This window comes from Aspergillus karnatakaensis (genome assembly GCF_047715665.1).
Source record: "Aspergillus karnatakaensis strain CBS 102800 unplaced genomic scaffold BJY04scaffold_8, whole genome shotgun sequence".
NCBI classification, from domain to species: domain Eukaryota; kingdom Fungi; phylum Ascomycota; class Eurotiomycetes; order Eurotiales; family Aspergillaceae; genus Aspergillus; species Aspergillus karnatakaensis.
Genome location: NW_027395720.1, coordinates 613,380 through 636,059, shown reverse-complemented (window position 1 = coordinate 636,059; position 22,680 = coordinate 613,380). Strand labels below are relative to the sequence as shown.

Here is a 22,680-nt window from a genome sequence, read left to right as displayed (position 1 = left end):
GAGCAAAGACAGCCAAGACATCAGAAAGCCCCGCTAATTAACAGATGGAACTTGGTGGGTTTAGTGGAGAAAACTTGCACTGCAGGGCCGGCCCTGCCTGAGGCATGGAATCCTGACTGAACGACGCCAGCGGGTGCGATTGCTTTTCCATGCTGTTTGCTCCTAGTCTCTACGTCGATTCAATCAGTTTATCCCTGCCCGTTGAGCGAGACAAACATCTAATGTGATAATGATAATGCGCAGGTGACAGGTTACAGCGCCAAGAACGCGGCATCCATCATCAGCCAGCTCCCAGGAAGCAGCAAACTAGCAAAGAAAATAATTCCAATTCTGTTAGTAAGTTAATAGATGATAGATGACTAAAGAGACTACCAAATAATACTAGACAACCCGGAAAGAAAAGGTCTGAATACTTTAAAGAGACGGAATACTTCCCCTAATACTTGCCCTCCTCAATTGAAAATAAAATAAGAATAACCCATTCCCGCTACCAGACTGCAGCATTTTACAAACGTCTTTATCTCAGCAACGTAATATGGCTCGTCTAAGCTGGAGGAGGTGGTGGAGGGGGCTGATCGCTTGGGGGCGGAGGAGGAGGTCCCTCACCAGGAGGCGGCGGTGGTGGGCTACCACTTGCACCATAGTACAGCGAGGACATGCCAGGCGGAGGAGGAGGTGCACCAAGGCCTGGAGGAGCACCGGGTGCACCCATACCAGGAGCAGCTGGCGGATAGACGGGGTAACCGCCATATCCATAAGCGGACTGCCCAGGGGCAGGCGGCGCCTGCTGTTGCCAAGGAGTAGCTGCTCCAGCCCCGGGCGCACCGTAACCACCAGCCCCATAACCGTAATCGTTGCCGCCATGGCTTTGGGAGGCCCATGGTGCCGCACCACCGTTGTCTCGGGATCCATAGTCGTCGCGGCGGTTTTCGCGACCACCACGTTGCTGCCAGGGAGCCACATCGCTGGGAGGAGGGGGGCGTTGCCAAGGCTTCATATCACTGTCGTCATAGCCATCGGGACCAGCCTCGATGCGGCGAACTGGCTGACCATCTGGCCCAGGAGCACCGCCAGACAGTTCTTGCATAAGTTGCTAGAGTACGTTAGGGTGTTTGTTACGAGTGAGATAGGATAAAGAAAAAGCGTACCTCCATCTCCCGGTCAACAGCATCGCCGGTGCCGATGGCCCTGCGGCCACCGTTGAAGCCTGCGCTAGGATTGTTGCGCCAATCGCTGCCCCTCTGGCGGTCAGGGCAATCACGAGCCATATGACCGGCATTGCCACAAACGCGACAGATGATGTTGGCAGTGAAGTTACGCTGCTCAGGGCAGTCGTACTTGCGATGACCAATTTGACCACCTATCCATGTCAGCGGGTCTCATGCTTAAGATGATAGAGTTTCTACTCACAATTCTGGCAAGCCTGGTTCTCATCGTCACGAAGTGTACCGTTGAGCGCAGCTAGCTCTCGAAGTTGGTTCCTCTTGAGCTCGTTCTGGCCTTCGGGAATCGAGGCAGCCTAATTGACTATTACTTAAGAGCCAACCAATGCAATCAAAATACATACCGTCTCAATGACGTTGTGCACCAGCTTCTTAGCTTTGTTAACCTTCTCTTCAGTATCTGCCATGATCAAGCAGTGAAGATCTTCTTCCTGGTTGCTAGCGTGAGCGGCGTCAGATCGGCCCTTTCCTTCCTTGACGGAGCCTTTGCCTCGAATAGCAATCTTCGCACCAGACTCGGTCTCCATCTTCTTCAAGGTGTTTCCACGGGGTCCTATGAGTAAGCCAACTTTAAAAGGTAGCAAGAGCTAAGTGTTAGTTGCGTTTGTCTTCCTTGAGGTTTATGAGGTAAAAAGCATGCAACATTAAGCAGCAAAGCAAGGGTTAGCAAGAAGCGAGCCGAAAAAGCACCGCTGGAAGCAGCAATGTCTTGATCGTGAGCTCGGCTCGAGCAGAGTGAATGCAGAACGGTTAGGAGTTAGAGGGTTAGTTATCATACTGAAGTTAATCTCTGGGTAGTCATTGACAGGCACATAGACCTTCTCTTGGGTCTTAGTGGGACGTCTGTAGTCAGAAGGCGGGTGATAGTTAGGAATGGTCTTCATCGCCTTCTCCACGAGTTTATGGCGCTCATCCTCGAGACGCTTTCGGTAACGGTATTCCCTGGTGTTTACACGTCGTCCAAAGTTATCGTACTGGGGCGGGGGAGACGGGGATCTGAGGATAGAATTAGCAAGATCCAGGCTTTGAGACAAAGGTGGCTTGGCTGACCTGTCGCCATCCGCGGGGACCACATCGTTGATCCTGAGCTTCTGGCTGATCTCCTCTATGCGCAGATGAAGAGTGTAAGCCTCGAGCTGCTCGGTAGTGAAGTTGGCCATGATCATGGTGGGCAAGCCCATCAAACCAGCAGCCTTGTTCTCCTGAGCATCGCCCCAACGGTTGCGCTTCTTGCGTCGCTTTACGCCGTCGACTGAGGGTTCAGCTATTAAAAATTCAGTTAGCCCAGTCCATCTGATCACAAAAGTTGATGAGACATACCTCGGACAGGACTTCTACCGCGCGCCTCCCCAGCGGCGGACGCAGGAGTCGCGGTGCGACTGTCCTCTTCATCGCCACCAAACCGTCTCTTTCCCAGAGGGATGTTGTTGGACCCGGTAATACCTTGGTTACGCCACGACATCTTCCTAGTGATTTTTGAAAGATGCTGAAGGAAAACCTGTGGAATAAGTGTCGGAGGATACACTCAAACTAAAGCGAAAGAGAAAGGCCTCGGATGTGGCAAGTCTTCCGGTCATCTCACGTGATATGTATGACTAAATTTTTATTCAGCGACCATGCCCGGGCAGATTTTATATGTAGGATGTAGGATGTACTTGTAGCATCCGGACAGATATTTGGCATACAAGTATAATCGCAACAATCTCAATTACAAATCACCCTAATCAAAACTTGGAGTTCCGATCGCTTCAGTTATCGAATTGTCAGCATTTGAGTGTCACCGTAGCGAACAGAAACCCTACGGCTCACTGACTATTTAGCATCTTCCTTCATCCCTGCCTGCACCCAATTCCTCGCCTTGGCAGCTTCTTCATCACTCTTCTTCTTGTCCTTCAACAGCTCCTTGATAGTGTGGGGGCTAGGCACATGACGCCCCTTCTCAACCCCCTCTCTCGCCAACAGCTTCTCCTCCCAAGCCTTCAGATGCGGGAACTCATCGATATCAACCCCCGCCCACCCAGCGCCAGCTACCCACCCCCAGTGCGAGATATCCGCAATTGTGATATGATCGCCGACCAAGAACCCGGATTTGGACTCAGAGAGATGCTTATCGAGGACTCCGTATAGACGTTTAGTCTCGTTGACGTACCGGTTTACGCCGTACTCGATGCGCTCGGGCGCGTAGCGCGAGAAGTGGTTTGCTTGTCCCTGCATGGGGCCCACGCCGGCGTTTTGGAAGTATAGCCAGCTGATGGTCTCATAGTATTCGCGGGTTCCGCGAGGGTAGGAGATCTTGTAGTCTTTGTCGTATTGCTCGGCGAGGTAGGTGAGGATGCTACCGGACTCGAACAGGCGGATCTGTTTGCCGTCTGTGAATGTCTCTGTGATGGCGGGGATGCGGCCGTTGGGGTTTATTTCGAGGAACCAGCTGGAGGGGTTTAGTCTTTTGAGAATGTATCAGGAGATAAGAGGGTGGTGCGGGACATACGGCTCCTTCTGAGTGTTCTTGCTAAAATCGAGTTTCTCGACCTTGTATGGGAGGCTGGTTCGATTAGTATACCAATGTAGAAGCTAATGCGGCATGCAGGTGGGAGGCGAGGACATACCCCAATTCCTCCAAAGCAATGGATATTTTGATTCCATTGGGAGTCTGGGCCGTGTACAGGGTGATGTCTGGGGAGCTCATGATGGATGGGGATGTAGAGAAAAGCCGAGGAAGCCGAGACGCAGAAGATAATTGTGAGCGTTGATGGAACAGTTGGTGATGAAGACTGGTGAAGCCAAAGCCAGAAGGTATGCAGGATTTATACGAGCGAACAGCAGTCACAGATAATAATCGAACCCCGCTCATAGCGCCTCTGCTCGTACTCTACGTATTAATAATGGAGGTGGTGGTGCAGTCTGCATGGGCAGACCATAAGTAACCTTGGAATGAATGATGCCATCGATTTACTCGTTTCCTCGTTTCCCTCCGCAGCCCCACAATGCCGCCTGATTTCTAAGCTTTGGGGGCAGCTCGAGAGTCAGATTTAACTTACTGTCCGAAGCTTGCGAGATGGCCGGGGCTTAGTCGGCTAGTCGCTGTTGCACCGATTGATAAGCTGCAGAAGTGGAGAGGAAGGAAACCATGCATGTCAGGACTCAGAAGTGCCCAGATGATTGCATTGAAAATATCTACAGCGAAAAAAAAAGTATATCGACCATCTATCTGGCGTACTCCCCACGTAGATATCCAACTCCTACTCCTGCTTCTTCAACAACAGCAGAAACCCCCGGTTTCCATATTCTCCCAGACCGTACCGCTAAATCTACCTTCATCATAAAGGTCGATCTACCACGTGAAACTTTCCTCGATAAAGTCGATCTGCGTCTTGTCTTGTCGTTTACGGCAGACACGGCGGACGTCGTCACTCAAACCCCCGTTACCACAGACCAACACACCCATCGCGCCAACTTGGTTCTCAACCTCCATTCCGACCAGCGTGTCGATGTTCGGGCGCCCGGGGAACATTTGCACGGTAGCACTAGGGCTCTGGATCTCCTTTGTGTTACGGGGCCGGGTAATGAAGAGCATGATTCGAAGAACCTCGCGGCGGCGGTTCATAGCCAATATGCTGGTCATCCACGGCCGAATCCACTCCAGATGCTCTGGGGACTGAATGATCCAAACCAAGGTGACGCGGCGTGCGGCCACGGTTCCGTCCGCATAGCCCTGGACGAGGTGACGCGCGAACGGTACCAAGTGAGTGATACCAACACCTCCAGCAAACAGAAGAACGGAGCCATACGAGTCCATGTTGTGAATGCTGCCGTAGGGTCCCTCAGCAAAAGCTGTCAGGGAGAGCCGGCAGTCAACGGCGTTAACGGCACGCTGGAAAAGCTTGTCGGTGAACCCGGTCCGGCGGCGAACGAGTAAAGAAACAGTCGTCTCCTGGGGGCCGTAGACATCGCGTTGGCTCATGGGCAGGCTCTTCTCGTCGTTCATGACATCTTCCACGTCGCTCCACCCGACTGAGAAGGGGTGGCTCATCCACCAGCCGATTGCAGGGATATACAGATACATATGCTGGCCGGGCTCGAATGTCCACGGACGAGACAGCTTGAGCGTAATTCTCATGGCGTCACCTGGGAGCGCCTCCACGACAGCTGTGGTAGCGCGCCTACCAATATTACGGTACGCAATGATCACAAGCCGCGCAAATCTCTGCCCAAATATTAGCTTATGTAGGTTTTAGGGAAACGGCAAGACCAACCTCCAATGCCCAGAGGATAATGGCAGCCAAAAGGAAGTTCTGGGAGTTACGCCCGTCCAAATGAATCCAGAGGAAAGCGAACGAGACAAAGATGAGAACAAAATGCAGGTGGAGAAACGTCTCGTAGAAAGCATGGCGAATCGCGGAGGGGGAGTGCACTAGAAGAGCTGTAAAGGCACATGTAGCCTACAGATATCAGTAAATCTTCCATTTACAACGTAAGGCGGACCTACAATCAGGCCGTTTCTAATGAATTCACTCTTGGCGAAAGACTGTGCAACAGCACCCCACCCGTCTACCACTCATTAACAATTGACCTTACAGATAGCGCGGGGCACCTACTTTCTGTAGCTTTAGGGATAGCCCAGGCAAACGTATGGGCGAGTGCCTGACAAACGACAATCCTACCGAGCCAGCGGTGGACCAAGTTAAACGTGTCGTAAGGCACCTGGAGCAGCGCGATCAAGGGATTGTTTCGACCAGCTGTGAGAACAAGAGGGATCAGATTCACAGTGGCCATGATACCCGTTCTGCTGAGGATGACGCCCGCAACAGAGTCCGGCTCTGACTTATACGGCACAGTCACCGCGCACAGTGTGATATTCATGGCAACAATACCAACCAAAATGAATGTGTGGAAGCGGCTGGGCAGTGTTCCCATGTTGACAGCGCGGGAGAGCTGGAACTCCTTGTTATGGCGGTTGCGAAAGAGCGGGGCATAGATGATATGGTTCTTGATCTGGGAGAGAGTCGGGTGCGCAGGCAAGAAATATCGCTGGCGCTCATTGTTGAAGCTCGCCAATCGCCGCATATGGCCAGCAAGGCGAAACCACATCTTCCAGATATACATGAACGCTGCGAAGCAGCCTAGAGACAACAAGGTGTAGCGGGCATAGTCATCGTTGAGCATCCCCCAAAAAGGGTTCTCTTCATGGCCACCACCCCCAGCGCGCTGTTCGAGGTTTGCTGCCAGAGAATGTCCAACCAGGGACAATGAAAGAAGGAGAGAGGCCATGGCGACGAAGTCGAATGAATGACGAAGCTTTTATATCGAGACGGCGAGCACAGGGTGCGAGATAGGGTGAACGAGACCAGCTCGGAATGACGGAGTATCGAAGAGACGTATATTGGCAAAAGAGAGTAGATTGTTTCCAAGTAACCACAGCAGCTCTCTCTTTCTCAGCCGTAAAGAGCGAGCGACCGGGAGGTTTTCTAGATGGGAGACGGTGTGGTCGGTTATGTTTTGGGATATGGACAGTCGGCACTGAGTCGACGAGCACGAAAAAGTCTCAGAACATGGAACAGACCCAGATGCCTGGTTGGAAACGAAAGTTTGATGGTAGTCCCGGGGTCCAATTTGACCCTTCTTGGAATTTTCTTACTCTTGAATCTCCTGAATAGCGATCGACGGGGAAGAGGGGCAACGAAAAGAATGTGAGCGAGTCGGTGATCCAGCCACTCTCCGTTCTTAAAATCGAGGTGTCGAACAGTTGGCAGGTTGTTGACAGCCTGACGCAGAAAAAGAGAAGAGAAAGAAAGAAGAGCCCAAACTACTGCCAAGGCAGCAGAGGGAGGAGAAGCGAGATATTGCATATAAAAGAGCCGTGACACATCTCCGTACAGTGCTGGATCCAGTACTCCGTCGATAGCGGGGACTCTCGATATGGTGCGACTTGGCGGCAATCTCAGACGGGGATTTGACCATTTGAGTGGTAGCAAAGATTGCCCAGAATCCAGATTACCTCTGGAGCTAGGAGATTGGCAAATCATGGCTAGATCGTCGGGGGATTGTGGACATCAAGCACAGGAGAGGGAGGAGTTGCAGGAGGTGAGTGGCTGAATGCTGAAACACATCAGCGGAGCTCTTCAGGGACCGCCACTCGGGCAGAGCGATGCTCGCTAGAATCTGGATTGCCTTGGATCTGGCCCTGGATCATCATCCCAGAGACGAACGTCAGAATTCAAATCAGAGACAGTTTCGCATACAATAATATAGTCATGAATCACAAATCATCTTGTCTGTCTTAATGAAAGAGGGTGGGTGTAGTGTGTACTATGGATGTAGTGTGCCACCCCTGTATTTGCCTGCCGCCAGGAGACGCCCATCACTCATCTACTGACAACACCGGTCTCGCTTCATCCACGGCTTAATATCCCTCCTCGGGAAGAATTATATTAAATACGGAGACGTCCAAGTCTCCAAGGCCTGTCCAGATGAAAACATGTGGCGGTTTGATTATGCTCATCTCAAACACTCCCGGCATGTGAGATGCCACCTGCATACGAGACGTCGCCTAAAAATCTTACAGCATGCATGAACAGTCAGTCAATGCCAACTGGGTAAATAAAATCGATCCAATCATAAGAAATTCCCGGGGTATCACGCTGAACCAGACCCCCATCAATCACCAATCTCTCTCCAGACTCCTTCAAACACAACAAAATCAAAACCTTAAACAAAAAACCAACTGAACAAAAGGATAACTAAACAAAAAAAAAGAGGCAGTCAGAGAAAGCTAAGCTCATCGTCGCTGTCGTCATCCTGCGAACACGGGATGATTGTCCTACTTCGTGAAACGCGGGCCGGCGCAGAGAGTCGTCTCCGTATAAGCCGGGGACTCTTCCTGGGCATGATTGCTGAGTGACGAACACGCCGTCGCCTTTTGATAGGCTTGATATGATGTTTGGACGGTGCCGCCTGACTCGACCCCTGCGAGCTCTTGTTCATGATAACAACCTCAATCGTCGACATTGACCCCAGCGGGACATCTCCTTGCCTGGCATTGCCCTGACCCACTGCTGTCTTCCGCAGCACGTCCCTGAGACCAGTCCTGGTACGGGCGGCTACCGGAACGTGGGTTGCCTCAGATGAAGGCTCACATGGTGGACGGTCGGGGAAGTCTGCCCAAGCGCTTTCTTTGCTCTCCACTCGCTCCACCGATCGCGTGTGGTAACTTTTCTTGAATGGCCGGGCACTAGAATCTTGACTCGCACAAGCACGTTTTCTCGACACTGATGGCGCAGATGATGTGACGCTCGAGTTACTTTCTTCCGAGCAGATTGAGCTGATAGAGGAGCTACTCGTAGAATCAGCAATAACCCGTGGCCGGCCTTTCCTATTGACTGGTTGTTTTGCAGCGAGATGAGCCGTGATGGGTCGGGGTTTAACCGCTGGTGTCTTTGCTACCCACTCGCCTATACTATCCTCCCATCGATACAGGCTGGAGTGTTGATGGCTGGAGAAAGGCGAAGAATCTTCATCCTGCTGAGACGACGCCGCTGTTTCTTGAATCTCAACAGCCCAAGCGTGGTCGTCCGGGTCCAGGCTCTTCTCCGCAAGCTCCATGGCAGCTTCCGCTGCAACTCTGCCCAGCAGTATAGCAACCCCGGTAGTGCTAGTCATCCGAGCAAGTCGGGAAACCCTGGCCCGTATCTCTCGAGGCGTACGGGAAGGGCCACGGTCGTAGGAGTGGCCAGAATGGTGAAACACCTGGGAAACGAGCCGTGCTAGCTCCCTGTCCACTTCCTGTCGGGATGCTAACTCTCGAAAAAACGCCTCAATCTTTCGCTTTGACACAGGATCGGAGTGGTAGATGATGTCCGGTGTGACGCTTCCCCCACACTGGAGCGTGCAGTCCGCCAGCAGTACGTACCCCCGTCGCAGCAAATGGACGGCGGGGTCGGTTGAAATAACTGATACTGGCCTGTCTCCAATATCCCGCTGAACTGTAAAGGCTAGATGATGGACCATCTCTCGCGCATTCAATCCGGCTGACCTCTTGCTAAAATCGGCATCTTGCGACCGTGCAATGCACATCCCACATAGAGCGGTTAGAAGGCTGGATATGAGGTTGCTGAGGGCATCTTGAATGGGGATGGGGCATGGGTTTTTCCCTGTCGTCAGCCCTACTGTTTGCGTGGTGGATGCCCGAGTTTCTCGGGGACGCGCGACACGAGAGGGTCGGCCACGTTTCCTTTTCAACGAACGCAGCTTGTGTCCACACGAAAAGATACCTGCCGCTGAAAGGATTATAGCCTCAATCAGGCCTTTGGCGGTAGCATAGTTGCGATCCTCCGTCGACACCGACTTAATCGCCCCGTCCACGCATTTCTTCCACAATGTCGTCACCATCCACTCTGGTAGGATAGTGCCGCGAATCAAGAGTCTAGTCAACTCGTCAAAGACATATGAATGTCGTTGGGGATGTCGTAAATAGTATGTGCCTAGTAATTGAATAGGGTCGTCGCTTGCGCCTGGTGACCGTGTTGATTCAAATGTCGTGGGGTGGTGGTACGCATTGACACTCGCAAGAACTCTGGTCTGTAAGGCCTCAAACGCGTCAAGTTCTTTGTGCGAAGAGCATTCCTCTAGCAGCCGACAAGCCGCCAAAGGCGTTATCCAGCTGTTCTGCATTATTCGAGACACCAGATAGATCCCCTGCGCACGCACAGCTTCACGAAGTGGTTGCCAGCCATGGCCGCCAGGCGCATAGAATGCCTCCAGCTCTGTGAAGTACGCATCGCACATATCCACCTTAGAACCTCTGTCCGCCTCATCCTGTAGTATTTGCTCCTCTGCAATGAAATCCGGAAGACGCCGTACGGCCGTTGACAACAAAGGCCGAGCTCCTCGTTGTCCATCCGCACGATCTTTTGGCACCACCCTAGTGTTCCTCAAAAACTTCAAGAAGATGCGGTCTAATGAATGAGCAATATCAACCAGGCCCGGGTCTCCAGATAGATCTAAAACCTCCTTCCAAGAACCTTGGTACGGTGGAAAGCTGCTATTATTCGCCCGCCCGGTTTTCCGTTGTTCCAAGTTCGAGTTCGAGTTTGAGGCCCCAGCGAGATGACCTTGACGAGGCTGCATTCTTGACGAAGGCGAAAGCTCAGCAAACGGACCTCGAATCTTCCCAGTAATCAACGGTGTCGCGATCTCGATTGCTCCAGGAAGCGTCCTGGGTATTTCCGGACTTCGAATCAACAATCGACTGCGCCTCCGCGGGCCATTATGGTTTCCTCGCCCACGGGTCGAATAGTTATGCCGTATTTTTCGCTTGTCGAGTTTTCCTGGGATCCATGCCGGGTCGTTCGGTTCTTCGTCATCTAGGTGGCTACACCCTTGGTCTAATTTTGAGGTGAGACGCGTGGGTTGCTGCTCAGCGGTAGGGGTGGCATCAATCTTCTCCTTCTCCTTTGCTTTTGAGAGCAATACACTCGTTACTATTTCATGATGCTTTTCTAGTCGGTAGTATATGGCCGTTAAAGGGCGCAACATGCGATTCGCCCATTTCGCAGTCGGTCGGATGTCTTCCATGCTGCGCCGGGTATTTCAATCTGCAAAACCGGAAAAGAGATATATGATTAGCTTCGCATACTTCCTCTAGTAAAGTAATCAGAGATCAAGAGTCATACATGTATCTGCTTGGTGGATTTCATCGGTCGTCCATCTCATGATTCGGCTTGCGACGACGAGCTTTAGCGTAGGCGTACCAAAACTGTCACCAAAATAGACGGTAAATGCAAACAAAAGGAAGATATACAACTCCAATAATTTCTGCTCAAGATACAATGCTTCCAAGGAGCCAATATCGGCCTAATATAAACTGAAGAGGAGGACTGGAGTTAGGTGAACAAAGAGAGCGAGCGGGCATTGGACCGAGGGCCAAAAATGTAAACATGGGGAGGGAACGAGCCCGTAACCGGAAAAGGTTTAGTCCCATGATGAATCAGCCACCGTCACAGAGTCACAGACAGACATCGACATCGAGTACACTAGCATGCATGTCTATGGAGGTCATTCATTGCATGAGTGAGTTAGTTGTAAGTCATATATAATATACAAGAACAGGCTATACCAGTACAGCATGCAAACCGCCCGAACTTGCCTGCTATGCACTGCCTGCCATGAACAATCCATGCCAAATATCAAGACCACCCAATCATAAAACAAGAGTAGAGATTTGAGGAATACGGAGAAAAATGAAAGAAAAAACAGTTGAAAATGATATCCAAGAAATTTCGCTCATCCAACGCATCAGCCCTATAGATACTGGGCTCGAGAAAAGTAGGTGGCCGTTGAGATATGTAAAGGTCAAAGAAAAAGACAACACCCAGATTTTGTTTTAGTCGAACAGAAATAGTTGCGAAAGTTTAAGCGGACGACTTCTTCGAGCCACGAAGCTTGGGGTTGCTGGCAGCAGCACGCTTCTTCTGGTTTGTGCGAGAAGAGGAGCCGGTGTCACCGCCCTCAATAAATTTCAACAGCTCATCGATGCTTCGAGAGTCCATGGAAGCATTGGTGGCATCTTTTGGAACAGCAACCTCCGCTGCAGACTGGCCAACCTGGGGCTGGACCTTCGTGCCCAGGGACCGAGTGTTCATGTTGATACGGCGCAGACGACGGGCCTGAATATCTTTTGCGTGCTTGGCGATGGAAACGGCATTCTGCGTGAGCTGCTCAAGCCAAGTCTCGGCCTCCTTGGTGTTGCGATCTTCGGGTCCGAGCTGGCTGAGGAAGATGTTGTAGGCATCACGCATCTTGGCAACAGCGCCCTTCGAGTCTTGGTCAAGAGCCAAGGCTTGTGCAAGCTGGAACAAGATTGTGGCGGTGTTGATAGACTGCTTGCCAAAGAGCGACTCGCAGACGGACAAAGATGCCTCGAACCATTTCCTGGAGTCAGAATACTGCTTCAAGTGCTGGAGCATGACGGCGGCGTTGTTCATGGTGGTGATCGAATCTGGGTGGTTTGAGCCGTAGATGATCTTCCACAGATCCATGGCGTGCTTGATATACACCAGCGCAGTCTTGGTGTTACCGGAGGCGTGCTCAAAAAGACTAAGGTTGAGGTAGCTCAGAATAGTGTCGGCGGAGTCAACACCGAGAGTGCGTTCGGTGACAATGACCGCCTTCCGAGCCAGCTCGACAGCGGCATCCTTCTCATCTGTCTGGTAGTAGAGCATAGACAATTGGTGGTACAACTTGGCGACCTCAGGGTGAAGGATACCGTAAATTTGCTCGTGAAGAGACAGAGACTCAAGGATGAGCTCTTGGCCGAGTTGCTTCTGGTTCTGCATAAGAGAGATACGGCCGGCTTCGAGGGCTTCCTCAGCAAGCGAGCTCCGGGGAGAGGCATCCTTAACCAGAGGGACGATGTTGACGATATCATCGGGCACGATGGTCACAAGTGGTTGCTCTTGAGCAGCAGCACGGGCAGGAGAACCGGAGTCACCACCCTTCTTCTTCTTTTTCTTGCCCTCTTCCTGCCCTGCGCCGTTGGCGCCGTTGGTAACAGGCAAGGCCTTCTTGAGAGCTTCAGCCTCAGCCTTGGTGAAAGCAAAGTCGCGAGCGCCAAGCTGGATACCAAGCTTGATAGCGACGTCACGAAGAAGCTGAAGGTGGCGCAGAGAGTTGAACCACTCAGACTCCAGGGTGAAGTGGTACCTGATAGTCACCTGTTTCTCAATTTCAGCCCGGAGAGCTGCAGGAGTAACCTTCTCGAAGGAGAAGTCACCCTCTGGGTAGATCTCGCGGAGAGCAGAATCAATCTCAGCGCGGGGCGCAGCGTTTACATCGGCACCGAGCAAGCAGTTTAGCAGGTGAGCAACGGCGGAGGAGGCGAAAGGTGCCGGAACGTTGCGCAGATACTTATTGGTAATGTGTTTAAAGGCACGGGCAACCATCTCCTGTACCAGGAGAGTTGAAAGCGCATCAAGCCGAGACCCCTTCTCCTGAGCCAGCTTGGCCAGCTTGCCTAGGTAGCGAATGTTGATACCGCGCTTGTGCAGAAGTTGGCTAAGAGACTGGCCATCCATGGGGAAGCCGACATCACCATCGTGCAGATCTTGAACAAGCTCTGGCATGACTTTGGAGCGCAGGAAGTCGCATGCTTCACGCACCTCCTTCTCGTCCTGGGCCCATTGCTCTTTCTCCTCTTCAGTTTGGGGAACCTGGCCGCTGAAGACATCAGGGTTGAGAGCAAGAGAAAATCCGGAGATATCAACACGCTCCTGGTCTAGAGCGTCCTCGCTTTTCTCTTCGGTGGCCTCCTCTTTTGACTCAGAACCCTCAGAGTTCTTCTCTTTCTCAGCAGTCTCCTCAGCCTTGGCGCTGCGGCGGCGCTCGACCTCAGCCTTGACATACTGGCTCATCTTGTGCCTCCAGTAAGACTCTACCAATTCCAATCGAAGAACAGCCATGTGGTGGGGGTACGCGTCACTGCCCTCTTCCTCCTGCCATTCCACATCAAGCGGGGTGACGCGGTAGAGGTCAAGGACGTACTTCCGGCCGTCAGTTCCCAAAAGACCCTTGGTTTCGACACTGCCTTCAAGGTCATGACGCTGATTCTCCTTATCCCAGACTGCGTGCTTCTTGATCCTGAGAGCCTTGGAGAGCTTCTCAAAGACGGGGACAAAGTCGGAGTGAGTGGCAACGACATCTTTGCCCTCAACACCACCATAGTCAATCTGATGCTCGCCAGGCTCACGCTGCTTGAAGATACCTGGAACGATACTCTGTCCAACAATGCGTTTACCCATGTAGTCGACCACAATGGTACCTGGCGTGAAGAGACCGTTGATGTCGAGCTGGTTGACAGCCTTGATACCGAGGACGTCCTTGCCGACAGCAACGCGAGCGGCTTCATCGCCACCCTCAGAGGCAAAAGTACCGACACCATCGGCGCCGAAGGAGTAGAAGATGTTGTTGTAGACGAAAATCTGGGCATCCTGGGCTTCCGTGGGGTTGAGGGGAGCAACTTCGCCCCTAGCGACCAAAACGGCACCGCGGGCAGCAGCTTCGTTGTAATCAGCAAACAGCTTTGAGGTCAAACGCTCACGGAAGACGCGGTCTTGAACGGTCTCGCGGGGAAGTTCCTTGGTGGTCTGGAATTCCTCGTTCCAATCGCGCAGGGTTTCCGCATTGTCCACCCCAGAGATGAGGTAGTTCTCCTGGGACCGAGTGATATCCGCCTGGTGAGCGTTTGCGTTTGAAGATGGAGGCGAAACAAGCCAGGGGCTAGATGGGATGGCGTTCTGGAATGGGAAGGTAGTGAGGAGGTCTTTCTGGTTGTTGGACTCCTGCAGAGCCTCAAAAGAAGACTCGAACGAAGGAGAGAGCTGAGAGATCAGGTTGAGAAGCGAGTGCGCGCTGCCCTTCTTGGGAACTGTCTTGGGGAAAGGGTCAAATTTGCTGTTGGAGCACTTGTTGACAAAGAAGCCCGAAACATGGGAGGTGATTTGAAACTGCTCTCCTTCGTTTGTGGTCACCTGGAGGTACAGCAGGTGGCCCTTCTGACGGAGGTGGTACGGCGGGGGGTTCCAGGGGGAAAGAGAAATCGACTTAATGGTCTTGGGAGAGGGGGCTTCGGACCTGGGAAGGATAGTCTTCAAGGAAGAAGAGCCTGAGATCTCATATTGGGCCAGTGAGTGGTCCTGTTCTGGTGCTTCTCCGGTGATCTCAGCAGTAATTGAGTCGTGTAGCGACATGCCGGCGCTAACACCGTGAAGGTTGTCGATCCGATCGCCTGCAGCACCGAGCAGCTCCCTGAGGCGAACAACGTGCATACGGGCATCCTTCTCAGTATACGGGTCCTCCACCAGGACAATCTCCGAGTCGGCCTGCAATTCGGGAACCTCGGATATCTCGACGAAGTCGTTGATGCGCTTTCCGTTGAATTCGAGGTGGAAGCACGAGTATTGGAAGGTAGACGGGAGCTCGACAATGGACTGGCGAAGATCCTGTATTTGTTCCTGGCTAGACACCTATGGAGAGAAAGATTAGGACCTGCGTGCTGCCTCCGATCCGCTTTCTAATACGTACCATCACCTGGATCTTGTAGGGCTCATGAGGAAGCTTCACGGAGATTTGGAAGAGGCCTAGCCTCGAAGTCAGAAACATTGTCAAGGGCTAGATTTTGATGGTAAAAGCTTCATGGAGCACCTACCGCCAGCGCCATCTTCCTCATTAACCTCCTGGTTGTCGTCGCCATTGGTGAGCTGCTCGGGAGTCTCTTTCGAGTGCTCGAGTTCACCGTTGGTCTGTGCCATTTTGCGAATAATTCAAGCGTAAGACAGAGGTGAAAAGAGGTGGCAGCCGGCTGTGGAGGTGGGCAGGTAAAAAGTCCCGGGAAACGGAGAAACGAGAAAAAAATTTCGGAGAGGTATGTATAGCGAGAACGGAGAGTCACAAAAAAGAAAAAAAGAAGAGGGAGGGGGATTAAAAAGATAAGATAATATACAAGCAATTGAGCTAAGCAAGCACCTATCCAAACCCCAGATGTAAAAAGGAATTGAGAGAGGGAGAGCTAGTAGTAGAAGGTGGAGGAGGAAGCAAGAGATGATTCAAAAATTTCGCGGAAGGGAGAGTACCAGTAGTAGGAAGTAGACCGATCGATGAGTGCCCTCGGAATCGGATAACTTCGGGCGGTGGGACTGACTGGTTATCCATCGATACTGCTACTAACTACTTCACCATGAAATGTATCTATCTATCTATCTACCTCTTTCTCACTTTCTTCAACTCTTCGAGTTGCTGCTTTTTGACTCCAACCTTGCGGATGGCCCATGGTACTCCTTATCCGTGTCTGGGGTTATGCTTTTCGGCATGCTTTAGGTTCACGCGACAGTGGTGACATTGAATTCGGCACCGGCGGAGCTCGATTGGCGGCTTCTAACTATGGAGCACCTAACAACACAGCGAGCCTCCGGGTTCAGATCATGCCTATAGCTGGTGTTTCCTTCTCTCTTCAGGACAGATCATGTGTCTTTTTAAATCACAAACTGCTGGAATACCGAGATGAATCTCAGTTGCCCGACTGGCGTTTCCGGCCACCCGGTTCTCCGCAAGAACATCACAATCCTATTTCTTCATACCATCTGCTTTGATAACCGGCTTGCCATCCTTCTGTTCCTCATTTGCGTCACCGTCGCTGAGAACACAAGCGTATGCTTTGCCCTTTTTGGTCGGAGTTTCCGGACCGCCGGCCTGCTTGCGCTTTTTTGGGGAGCCATATGCAGGAGCTTGAGCATCACCAGCATTTCCAGAGCTACTGGTAGGAAGGCGTTCGCGACGGATCTTGCAGATTCTCTGCTTCACAGCAGCAGCAGAGACATCTGACACGGTCAGTAGAGGTCGTGTGGCGCGGAGGGTGTTATCATACCAGGTCCCATGAACGCTGCCAGAGCGTGGTAGTCGAACGAAGTACCTCTGACTTGGTCAAGGATGCCGAGCAGCAGCTTAGCGAGATAAGTATGTGTAACAGGTGAGTTATAGAAACTTACTTTCGCTTCGGACTCGGCGTTCCAGGTAATAGGCATGTTTGCTCCAGTATTCCAATCAATTTATGGAGTATGCCGGAATTTTGTCAATCCGTGCTTTAAGGATCTTGTGTCAGATTTTTTCAGTGGTAGATGGGTAGACTGGCAATATCAAAAGAGTGAGATAGAAGACAAGTGAGGTGGGAAGATGGGAAGGCTGGTGAGTAATGGAAAGGAAAAAAATACTGCAAGTTGCAACACTGGGCTTGTTCAATGCGTGTTCCTTGACTCACAACATTAGAGAGAGAGACATGTTGCCCACGACGATGGGGAATAAACAAATATATTCTGAGTTTGAACAGATACGTGATCCCACTTTAAGAAATGACAAACAGCACCTGTTAAGTATCGAAGAAAACACTATGATGATAATCTCCTCCCTACACTAGGTTGACCGGCTTGTGCTAGTCACTAGGCTCACCGTGCATATCTGGCTCTAGGTGAAGGACGTCTAAGAACCCACAATGGATCCGGCACAGACAGTAGTAGTCAGGACAAGTGGACGGCGTGGGACTTTTGAGTAGAGGATGAGGCAAAAAAGCTGAAGACAGAGCCTATGTAGAGCCGGAAACGGCCAGGTAGTGGTATCGTATAAGAGCAAGCTAAATACAATACATATGTTGAAACAGATAGTGAAGCCCAAAGTATGTGACACGAGCTGAGACAAATTTTAGGAAATTTAGAGCGAAATCTCCAGAAAGGAAAGAGGCCATGGAAATTATGGAGGAAAGCCATCAAACGATTCTGGATGATGTGGTTTTGCGAGGTTGCGTAGTATCATATAGAGGCGAGGATGGGTCGTGAGGTAGTTCGAAGGAGAATCTGTAGGGTTGAGGGACTTGTACACTGCCAACAGTAAAAGCAAGAACAAAGGTGATATATACCACGAAAAAGAAGCAAGAAAGTCGGTAGGTGAGTCTAGTTCATCGCGGAGACTTGAGACAACAGAAAGGGAATATATATGCAGGAGTAGTCGCTGAGAAAGTAGATATAATATGTACGAGAGTTGATGAAAGAGCCCAATCAGTCGTGTAATAACTTGTCGCTTGCATCGAGGATGATGTCAGCAATTCGGTCCACCCATTCTTGCGTTAGCGTCCAGTTCTTCGTGTCGATGCTGTCCTGAATAGCAGGAAATATTGCTGCTTCGTAGCCGGACCAGAGTTGGGGTCCGAAGACGACGTGTTTGAATTGCGTGCGGTTAGGGATCTTGTAAAGTCAGTTGCAGGCTCAGATATTATATAAGGTAGACTTACTCCGCCGCCAAACCTGTCGTCGAGAAGGTTAACGTCTAGTTTGGCCATTCGATAGTTGTGGGACATGCGTTGCAGAGCGATGATGTTATTCTCGAAGCCGCCAGCGCCCCAAACGGCATCATGCCATAGCTTTGGCCACCGCTGGAACTGTTCTGCGTCTTCTCGAAGCTTCGTAGTAGCGTTATACAGAGGAGTCAGATTAACCGAGCTTCCCCCTGAAACGTTGTTGTCGATGGGAACGTTCTGGGACTTCGCGTAATTTTCGAGGTCAATAACATAACGAGCTAAGTGTTCAGCGTATACCTCCACGTCGAAAGGTAGAATTGGATTGTCCGCAAACTGAAGAAGAAGCAATCCCCAAAATTGGCCGAGGATCTTGTGATACTGGAAGCCAGGGTCTCCAAACTTTGTCATCCAATCGTAGTTCTCGTGGCAGCTGTGATAAGGATAGGGCTCTCCTGTAAATCCAAAGTCTACACTGGAGATACCCGCAAGATCTTGGAAGGGAACATAATCGCTTCCAGCTCCAAGAGGAGCAAACCTCTTGTTTTTCCTTTCCCAGATGTCTTTAAGGGTCTCATTGGTCACAGGGTCGGAAATGCGGCCAAGAACCTGCATGACAACGCGCTCGTAAGATGGGCACCCGGATGCTTCAAATTCAGTGCCGCTAACACCAACGTCAACGTTGATGTACGCATATGCATTGCCACGGAGATCGTCCATCGTGTCCTCCACATACTCAGTGGAACCTATCAGGTTGTACTCTTCCGCATCCCAGCTTGCAAACTCAATGGTCCGCAGTGGCCGCCAGCCAAAGGTCAAAAGCTCACCAAACACGCGAACAAGTTCCAAGAAAACGGCGGTGCCACTGCCTGGGTCTGCGCTTCCCAAGCACCACGAGTCGCGATGATTGCCCACAATGATCTTCTTATCGGGTTCTTCCATTCCAAAAATTCTTCCAACAACGTTGTAAATAGGCTGCCGGTTTACTTCATCTTGTATGTTCATTAAATTTATGACGGGGGACTTTTCATCGCCTGTCCACCATTGCTTCACCTTGGGAACACCGCCCACCCACTTCTCTGGCACTTCATGGCCGTGTCCCTCGAGAACTTGCAGAAGCCTCTGGGCATCGCGCCACGCTAGAGGGAGGCTGGGTATATTCGGTAAGCCCGTTGTCTGGTCGAGACTCAACCTCGTTTTCATTTTCGGGGTTGATGCGAATCCGGGAGACAAAACATCTCCAACTACCCAGGACATCAAGCTCACAGCGCCTCTCTGAACGCCATCTGACGGCATAAAGCGGCCCTTCGGATAAGCTGCACCTCGAACAAAACCATCATCGGATGGGTCAGAGTAGATGATACAGCCTGCAGCTCCAGCAAGTTCGGCCGCTTTTACCTTCAAGGCGCGATCGGTTTCGGTTCCATAATATCTAACAAGAGCAATGGAACCATCCAACCTGACACCTTGGTCTTTCAAGTACTGGAAATCTTCCCGGGAGCCGTAGTTTGCGTATACGAGGTGGCCCGTAACGTTCCCTGATTTTGAGTGTCCATGGAAGGCCGGCGTTTCCCCGTCCTTCTCTTCGAGGATGGCTTCCCACCTGAGATCTGGAGGGTCAACAATGGCTATTCTCCGTCCATCCTCCTTTGGATAGTTTAGGTAAACTTGATATTCTTGCATGTCAATGCCCTCCAAGCCTGCGTCTTCGAATTCCCGCTGTATCCATTCCGCAAGCACGAAGCTTCCTTCCGTACCGGCCATGTGCGGGAACTCCGTCACCCTTCTCAGGTTTTCTGCGATATTAGTCTCGTTGATGTGACCCTGTACAAAATTCTCCACCGATGCTGCACTGTATGTCTGACCCATCATAAAGCGTGAATTGAAGTTGAACACATCCGAGATAATGAAGACATAGATGACCGAGACTACAAGTAGTAGCCCAAAAAGCCGAAGGAGAATGATGCAGCCATTGGAGTTGAAGCTCGTCCGGGCCGAGTTCAGATTGATTGTGAACTTGAAATTGGGTAAAAGTCGGCTGAATGAGATTGACGATAGTGTTCGGGAGAGGTTACTGAAAGGCTTTGAGAATCGAGATCTTAACCGAGAACCACGAGATGTCTGTTGACCAGCATCCTCGACGTCCATCTGATTCAGCTCTCCCCGCAACTCTTCCAGCGAGCCCCTTTCGGAGCCGGGGGGCGAGGAGTATAGGTCATCCACACTATTCCGAGCCGATTCGACCGTTGGGGGATGGTAGCCATGCGGCCGAGATTGTGGCTCATCGCGGGCAGCGTTATCGCGGTCATTTTGAAGCAAGGCCTGGCCTTCCTGATCGTCGGCTACATCGTCGGCGAGATGAGTTCGGGACGAGCTCGGTCGGGCAGCGATTGCTTCTTCGTATGACGGAATTGGGAGAGCTTCATAGTCGAATTTCTGATCTCTAGTCATGGCGGATGGTTCGGGACTTGGGGAAGCTGTGTGAGCAAGACAGAGAGACAAGTGATGGGCGCAAAGGGATCATGATCTGGGGAAAGGAGAGACGGTCATGGGCATTCTCCCTGACACGGAACGACTGAACGACGAAAGGCGATAAGAAAATAGTCAAAATTAAAGAACAAGGAGTGAACGGATCGTCCTAGACGTGGACTGGCAGAAGATTACGGGGTAAGATGAGAGGGTGAGCGAAGCCACTGGCCTTCTCCAAGAGTCCAAGAGTCGAAACTCACGCGTGGCGCAGGCGACATAAGAGCAGACCCACTGAATTACCAGGCAGAAGAGTTTGGAGCCAGGATTCCGAAGTGAGGCCTATAGTCTGAACGGCGAGAATGCTCCAATATACAAGAACAAGCTACAGGATATGAAGTACAATAGTAGTATCGTCCTCGGACTTCAGGTCGATAGCAGGGATCATAGGATTAGGACATGGTCGGCTTCCAACGATCTTCAAGGCTGATACCGCGGAACGGATAGCATAAATCACGCAGGCTTATTCATCCTGCATAGCATTGGTCTGGCATGTGACCTAGTCCCCCCAACCACTCAATGCTCTTTAGTCACATGACCCTCTGTATGCAACGGCCGCCAAGGGTTTACAACTTTACATGGCCAAATCCCTCAAAACATCAGCTACTATCAAGATATAGAAATTCCACTAATATGGAGCTCATGGGCTTTTTGGCTTCCATTACTTGCTGGAAAGTACCTTTGTAGGTCAAGGTAGTTGAGTGGCAGTGGGGGGAGGGGGGTTGCGTAGAATATATATATATATGTATGCTCAGCATCTTCAGTCGCAGCGGTTTTCTCAGCAGCCGCACCGCCGATTTGCTTCTCAGCATCGACAATCAAACTCTCAGCCTCGGCGACGATCTGTGGACATGCTTTACACCTGCGTTGTACCTAGTTAGTATACCCGGTGACTAGTTCAACGTACGACACTTGTAACCGACAAATGCAAAGACTTGGCAAGGATAATTGCTGATTGAGCCACCTCGGATGTAGGAACTTGCGTTCTCAAACAAACAAGGGTTAAAAAGCCTCAATCGGGCGGAGTATAATACTGATTCACATTCAATATACTACGGCTGGGGAGAAAACCGAAGCAGAGTTCCAGGCATAGCTGCGATGACGCGGGTCTCCAGGGTCGATTCGAACAACATTCATAGCCGGATCCATCGATAAGTAGATGGTGTGATGTGGCTGCACACTCGCATCAAGTGGGGGATATGGTGCTACAAAACTATCTACTTTGAAGTAGGCATTGTAATGAGATAGCGGCGGCACACCGAATAGAAGCGATGAAGTTACCTCCTGCTTCATGTGGCATGCACTAGGGCCGGAAGACTGAATGTTGAGCACTGCAGGATACCTGAATTAAGTTTTGGCGAACCTTCTAATGTGAATAATCCTGTAAGTGTACGGAGCTGGGACTCCGAACTCGGGAGTACTACTTGCACTGCAGTGAGGGGACCCACAAGATAAGATTGATAATATCCCACTTTCGCTGGCAGTGCCAGGGTCAAGCGAGCGTGGATTCGCTGCTTCGAGATTCGAGATCCTTGTGAAGAATCGCCTGCTTTTTGTTTATCGGAGACGAGCTTTGGCGCATGACAGTTGCTGTCGTATGCTTGTTTTTGCTGTAACTGAAACGCAGGTAGTAGTAGATTATCGCGATGCAACTCATGAAGGCTGAGATGTTTTCATTGGGTCTGTACCGCAAAGGTCGCCTAGGCAACTCTCGAGGAGGACTTTGTTCAAGTACTGCACACAGGACCATCTCGCGTCACATAGCTAGCTACGACGAAGGACTAGAATATTCAACCTGTTGTTTTCCCGCGGAAAAAAAGCCCATAAGTTACGAGAGCGTCAGATATCCATTTGTCCGAGTGAAACCCGATCGCGAGTTTTTCTCCCGCAAATGCAGCAGTGTCCGCTACTTTTGCAACACACCGCACACTGATTGACTCGGTGGACTGATACAACGAGACCACAACTACACGGTATTCTCGATCATTAGTGCTTTCTCAGGCAGTTCGTCGTTAGAATAATCCTATTATTGGCAGCTAATCTTTCGTGGCGGGCTGAACATGGTTGATTGTCCGCACCGGCTGACAGCTGCTAAACACCAGG

General features: G+C 51.2%; 9 protein-coding genes across 9 annotated transcripts; all 9 read right to left on the bottom strand.

The window, feature by feature from the left end:
• Positions 1-307: 307 nt before the first annotated feature.
• On the bottom strand, positions 308-1,654 carry BJY04DRAFT_160052 (uncharacterized protein). The gene is made up of 3 exons (XM_073709029.1): positions 1,568-1,654; positions 1,149-1,519; positions 308-1,093 (listed from the first exon to the last, which is right to left on the bottom strand). The coding sequence occupies exons 2-3, from the start codon at positions 1,266-1,268 to the stop codon at positions 545-547; spliced, it is 669 nt and encodes a 222-aa protein (XP_073574926.1). The 5' UTR covers positions 1,269-1,519; positions 1,568-1,654; the 3' UTR covers positions 308-544.
• Positions 1,655-2,767, bottom strand: BJY04DRAFT_160058 (uncharacterized protein). The gene is made up of 3 exons (XM_073709030.1): positions 2,544-2,767; positions 2,274-2,487; positions 1,655-2,219 (listed from the first exon to the last, which is right to left on the bottom strand). The coding sequence occupies exons 1-3, from the start codon at positions 2,683-2,685 to the stop codon at positions 1,868-1,870; spliced, it is 708 nt and encodes a 235-aa protein (XP_073574925.1). The 5' UTR covers positions 2,686-2,767; the 3' UTR covers positions 1,655-1,867.
• A 268-nt stretch (positions 2,768-3,035) lies between these two features.
• On the bottom strand, positions 3,036-3,909 carry BJY04DRAFT_214988 (glutathione S-transferase family protein; the record flags this gene model as incomplete). The annotated part of the gene is made up of 3 exons (XM_073715365.1): positions 3,036-3,651; positions 3,712-3,765; positions 3,830-3,909. 3 exons carry the CDS (start codon positions 3,907-3,909, stop codon positions 3,036-3,038), a joined length of 750 nt encoding a protein of 249 aa, XP_073574924.1.
• Positions 3,910-4,251: 342 nt separating this feature from the next.
• Positions 4,252-6,601, bottom strand: BJY04DRAFT_160019 (ferric reductase family protein). The gene is made up of 4 exons (XM_073709028.1): positions 5,819-6,601; positions 5,710-5,771; positions 5,477-5,662; positions 4,252-5,427 (listed from the first exon to the last, which is right to left on the bottom strand). Exons 1-4 carry the CDS (start codon positions 6,489-6,491, stop codon positions 4,555-4,557), a joined length of 1,794 nt encoding a protein of 597 aa, XP_073574923.1. The 5' UTR covers positions 6,492-6,601; the 3' UTR covers positions 4,252-4,554.
• BJY04DRAFT_160012 (uncharacterized protein) lies at positions 6,602-7,429 on the bottom strand. The gene has a single exon (XM_073709027.1). The coding sequence runs from the start codon at positions 7,244-7,246 to the stop codon at positions 6,713-6,715; it is 534 nt and encodes a 177-aa protein (XP_073574922.1). The 5' UTR covers positions 7,247-7,429; the 3' UTR covers positions 6,602-6,712.
• Positions 7,430-7,888: 459 nt separating this feature from the next.
• On the bottom strand, positions 7,889-10,954 carry BJY04DRAFT_160009 (uncharacterized protein). The gene is made up of 2 exons (XM_073709026.1): positions 10,892-10,954; positions 7,889-10,813 (listed from the first exon to the last, which is right to left on the bottom strand). Exon 2 carries the CDS (start codon positions 10,791-10,793, stop codon positions 7,983-7,985), a length of 2,811 nt encoding a protein of 936 aa, XP_073574921.1. The 5' UTR covers positions 10,794-10,813; positions 10,892-10,954; the 3' UTR covers positions 7,889-7,982.
• A 460-nt stretch (positions 10,955-11,414) lies between these two features.
• BJY04DRAFT_232536 (translation initiation factor 3 subunit CLU1) lies at positions 11,415-15,904 on the bottom strand. The gene is made up of 3 exons (XM_073719770.1): positions 15,421-15,904; positions 15,297-15,352; positions 11,415-15,238 (listed from the first exon to the last, which is right to left on the bottom strand). The coding sequence occupies exons 1-3, from the start codon at positions 15,521-15,523 to the stop codon at positions 11,630-11,632; spliced, it is 3,768 nt and encodes a 1,255-aa protein (XP_073574920.1). The 5' UTR covers positions 15,524-15,904; the 3' UTR covers positions 11,415-11,629.
• Positions 15,905-16,334: 430 nt separating this feature from the next.
• BJY04DRAFT_214984 (uncharacterized protein) lies at positions 16,335-16,792 on the bottom strand (the record flags this gene model as incomplete). Its single annotated transcript, XM_073715364.1, has 3 exons — positions 16,335-16,588; positions 16,636-16,711; positions 16,757-16,792. 3 exons carry the CDS (start codon positions 16,790-16,792, stop codon positions 16,335-16,337), a joined length of 366 nt encoding a protein of 121 aa, XP_073574919.1.
• Positions 16,793-17,671: 879 nt separating this feature from the next.
• Positions 17,672-20,799, bottom strand: BJY04DRAFT_159981 (M28 family metallopeptidase). The gene is made up of 2 exons (XM_073709025.1): positions 18,049-20,799; positions 17,672-18,001 (listed from the first exon to the last, which is right to left on the bottom strand). Exons 1-2 carry the CDS (start codon positions 20,500-20,502, stop codon positions 17,816-17,818), a joined length of 2,640 nt encoding a protein of 879 aa, XP_073574918.1. The 5' UTR covers positions 20,503-20,799; the 3' UTR covers positions 17,672-17,815.
• Positions 20,800-22,680: the final 1,881 nt, after the last annotated feature.

Excerpts from the sequence above, each read along its gene's own strand:
- BJY04DRAFT_160019 (XM_073709028.1), bottom strand. The coding sequence starts at position 6,491 with ATGGCCTCTCTCCTTCTTTCATTGTCCCTGGTTGGACATTCTCTGGCA. Across the intron at positions 5,772-5,818 it reads TATCCCTAAAGCTACAGAAA|ACGGGTGGGGTGCTGTTGCA; the intron begins GTAGGTGCCCCG and ends AATGAGTGGTAG. Across the intron at positions 5,663-5,709 it reads TCATTAGAAACGGCCTGATT|GCTACATGTGCCTTTACAGC; the intron begins GTAGGTCCGCCT and ends TGATATCTGTAG.
- BJY04DRAFT_160009 (XM_073709026.1), bottom strand. The coding sequence starts at position 10,793 with ATGGAAGACATCCGACCGACTGCGAAATGGGCGAATCGCATGTTGCGC.
- BJY04DRAFT_159981 (XM_073709025.1), bottom strand. The coding sequence starts at position 20,502 with ATGACTAGAGATCAGAAATTCGACTATGAAGCTCTCCCAATTCCGTCA. Across the intron at positions 18,002-18,048 it reads ACGACAGGTTTGGCGGCGGA|ATCCCTAACCGCACGCAATT; the intron begins GTAAGTCTACCT and ends TGACTTTACAAG.
- BJY04DRAFT_160012 (XM_073709027.1), bottom strand. The coding sequence starts at position 7,246 with ATGATTTGCCAATCTCCTAGCTCCAGAGGTAATCTGGATTCTGGGCAA.
- BJY04DRAFT_160052 (XM_073709029.1), bottom strand. The coding sequence starts at position 1,268 with ATGGCTCGTGATTGCCCTGACCGCCAGAGGGGCAGCGATTGGCGCAAC. Across the intron at positions 1,094-1,148 it reads CTGTTGACCGGGAGATGGAG|CAACTTATGCAAGAACTGTC; the intron begins GTACGCTTTTTC and ends AACGTACTCTAG.
- BJY04DRAFT_160058 (XM_073709030.1), bottom strand. The coding sequence starts at position 2,685 with ATGTCGTGGCGTAACCAAGGTATTACCGGGTCCAACAACATCCCTCTG. Across the intron at positions 2,488-2,543 it reads CGGTAGAAGTCCTGTCCGAG|CTGAACCCTCAGTCGACGGC; the intron begins GTATGTCTCATC and ends AATTTTTAATAG. Across the intron at positions 2,220-2,273 it reads GTCCCCGCGGATGGCGACAG|ATCCCCGTCTCCCCCGCCCC; the intron begins GTCAGCCAAGCC and ends TTCTATCCTCAG.
- BJY04DRAFT_232536 (XM_073719770.1), bottom strand. The coding sequence starts at position 15,523 with ATGGCACAGACCAACGGTGAACTCGAGCACTCGAAAGAGACTCCCGAG. Across the intron at positions 15,353-15,420 it reads TGAGGAAGATGGCGCTGGCG|GCCTCTTCCAAATCTCCGTG; the intron begins GTAGGTGCTCCA and ends CTTCGAGGCTAG. Across the intron at positions 15,239-15,296 it reads CCTACAAGATCCAGGTGATG|GTGTCTAGCCAGGAACAAAT; the intron begins GTACGTATTAGA and ends TTCTCTCCATAG.